Here is a 1773-nt window from a genome sequence, read left to right as displayed (position 1 = left end):
TCTGATGTTGCTCCTCCCTACTCTACCATTAACGACGTCCACAGGCGGTGTTCTAGCTCCAGATAACGGTACGTTCATCATTCCGATGTTGATGCACCCGTTGTTAGCACCTCCGTTTGATTGGTTTCCAGCCATGATGGCATTCTTACTTGAAATGAATAATATTTTAATTCTCGGTTCCCACAGACTGTGCCAAATGTTGTCGCAAGAATTTTGCAACACCAATTTTATATGATATTATTAATAGCAGAAAGAAATGACTATGAAGAACAAGTGCGAGTATTCAACCTAGAGTGGCGAGTACTCAAACTGGGAATGAGAAATGATGAATAGAAAGCTGGAAATAACAATAAGACAAAGAATTATAGTGGATCACCCCTTTATATACAAAGCAGGTGTCCGATCAGTTGTACAATGATTGCATTTATTGTCAATCCATTTTTACACATTGAATTACAATAATTAAACTAAACAACGTTAACATTAATAAATGAAAGGCAGTTACTAAGGTCATCAACGTATGCATCTTCCAAATCTGCAAGTTGATTTGTTCACGTCCTGATGTTAACTTCGCAAATTTATTTTTATGTTTAGGATGTTTGCGTCCTTAGATAGTCGCCTTTTGTGGACATCGCATGACGAGCTGATAGAGCCTAGACATGCAAGTCTATATTGGTTTATCAAGGCTGCAGGATTCTTAGGACCAACTCGCATTATAGAACGTTGGTCTCCTGGTTTATACATGGACACAGGGAAGATACTCGCATATAATTTGATATATGCGAGCTACTCTCTTGTCTCGAATGCAATTAGACTTTGGTCATGCTCGCTACCTCTCACTGATTCTATCTTAAGCGAGGTTTAAAACTTCGAGGAGTCCCTCATGGACATTTCAGCTTTCTTTGGAAATCTGAGTATACCTGTCCTCTAAATAGGGGTCTGGTCTGGAGTTTCTAAGTGAGAGAAATCTCACTATAACAGATGCCCCCAGTATTGAAGCAGCTGATGACTGTTGATTCTGCTCGTATCCATGGACCATAAGCCATTACTGCTTCTCCTTCAAGTGGAAAAGCAAAAATTGTTTCCCTCAAGCAAGAACTCTTATCGTGGCCGATATGACCACATTTATAGCAAAACTTGGAAAGACAAAAATATTGGAATTTTATCCATTCTTTTCTCCCCCTCGATATATCCAGAAAAAAACCAGGAGTCAATTGATGTTTTGTTGATAACTCCACCTGGAACTTCAAAAATCCCCTACGTGTCAAGGCCCGTTGATTCACTACATCACAGTCTTTGTATTCGCCCGTTTTCGCCGCAATCATAGTGAGGTTTGAAGCATTCAGGTATGCCATTGGCAATCCTGTAGCTTTAACCCAAAAAATGGCCTTCGTCATATCCACATGACTCCAATCACCCGACTCCGGCCATTCTTGAATAATGAGAAGCTTCCCATTTATAAGCCATGGCCTATTTTCCAGGATGGATACACAATCTTCTTCATTATCAAAGAAAATACCCCACATACCAGGCTTCAATGTTCTAAACCTCCAATGTCCCTTCAGTTTCCATTTCTGTTCCAGAATCTCTTTGAGCCTTGTTCTTGAGACCCCTTTACCTTCGAAAAAACTAGCTAAGTGTTGGGTTTTATGCCCTAACTAAAACTCATTTCAATATTATCAGATTTACTTATTAATATAGATCAGAAATAACATTTAATGTTGCATGGTTCACATGAATTATTTCATGATTATATGTACATAATGTACAAAT

At 38.8% G+C, this 1773-nt stretch overlaps 1 protein-coding gene across 1 annotated transcript; it reads right to left on the bottom strand.

Annotated features, from left to right (window-relative positions):
* Positions 1–953: 953 nt before the first annotated feature.
* On the bottom strand, positions 954–1526 carry LOC133034279 (uncharacterized). The gene has a single exon (XM_061109332.1). It carries the CDS (start codon positions 1524–1526, stop codon positions 954–956), a length of 573 nt encoding a protein of 190 aa, XP_060965315.1.
* Between the last annotated feature and the right edge of the window lie 247 nt (positions 1527–1773).

This window comes from Cannabis sativa, chromosome 2 (genome assembly GCF_029168945.1).
Source record: "Cannabis sativa cultivar Pink pepper isolate KNU-18-1 chromosome 2, ASM2916894v1, whole genome shotgun sequence".
Lineage (NCBI taxonomy): Eukaryota > Viridiplantae > Streptophyta > Magnoliopsida > Rosales > Cannabaceae > Cannabis > Cannabis sativa.
Note: the sequence above shows the minus strand (reverse complement) of the source record. Positions and strands in the feature narration are given on the sequence as shown.

Bases quoted from the DNA above. Each gene is read 5' to 3' on its own strand.
- LOC133034279 (XM_061109332.1), bottom strand. From the start codon at position 1,526: ATGTGGGGTATTTTCTTTGATAATGAAGAAGATTGTGTATCCATCCTG.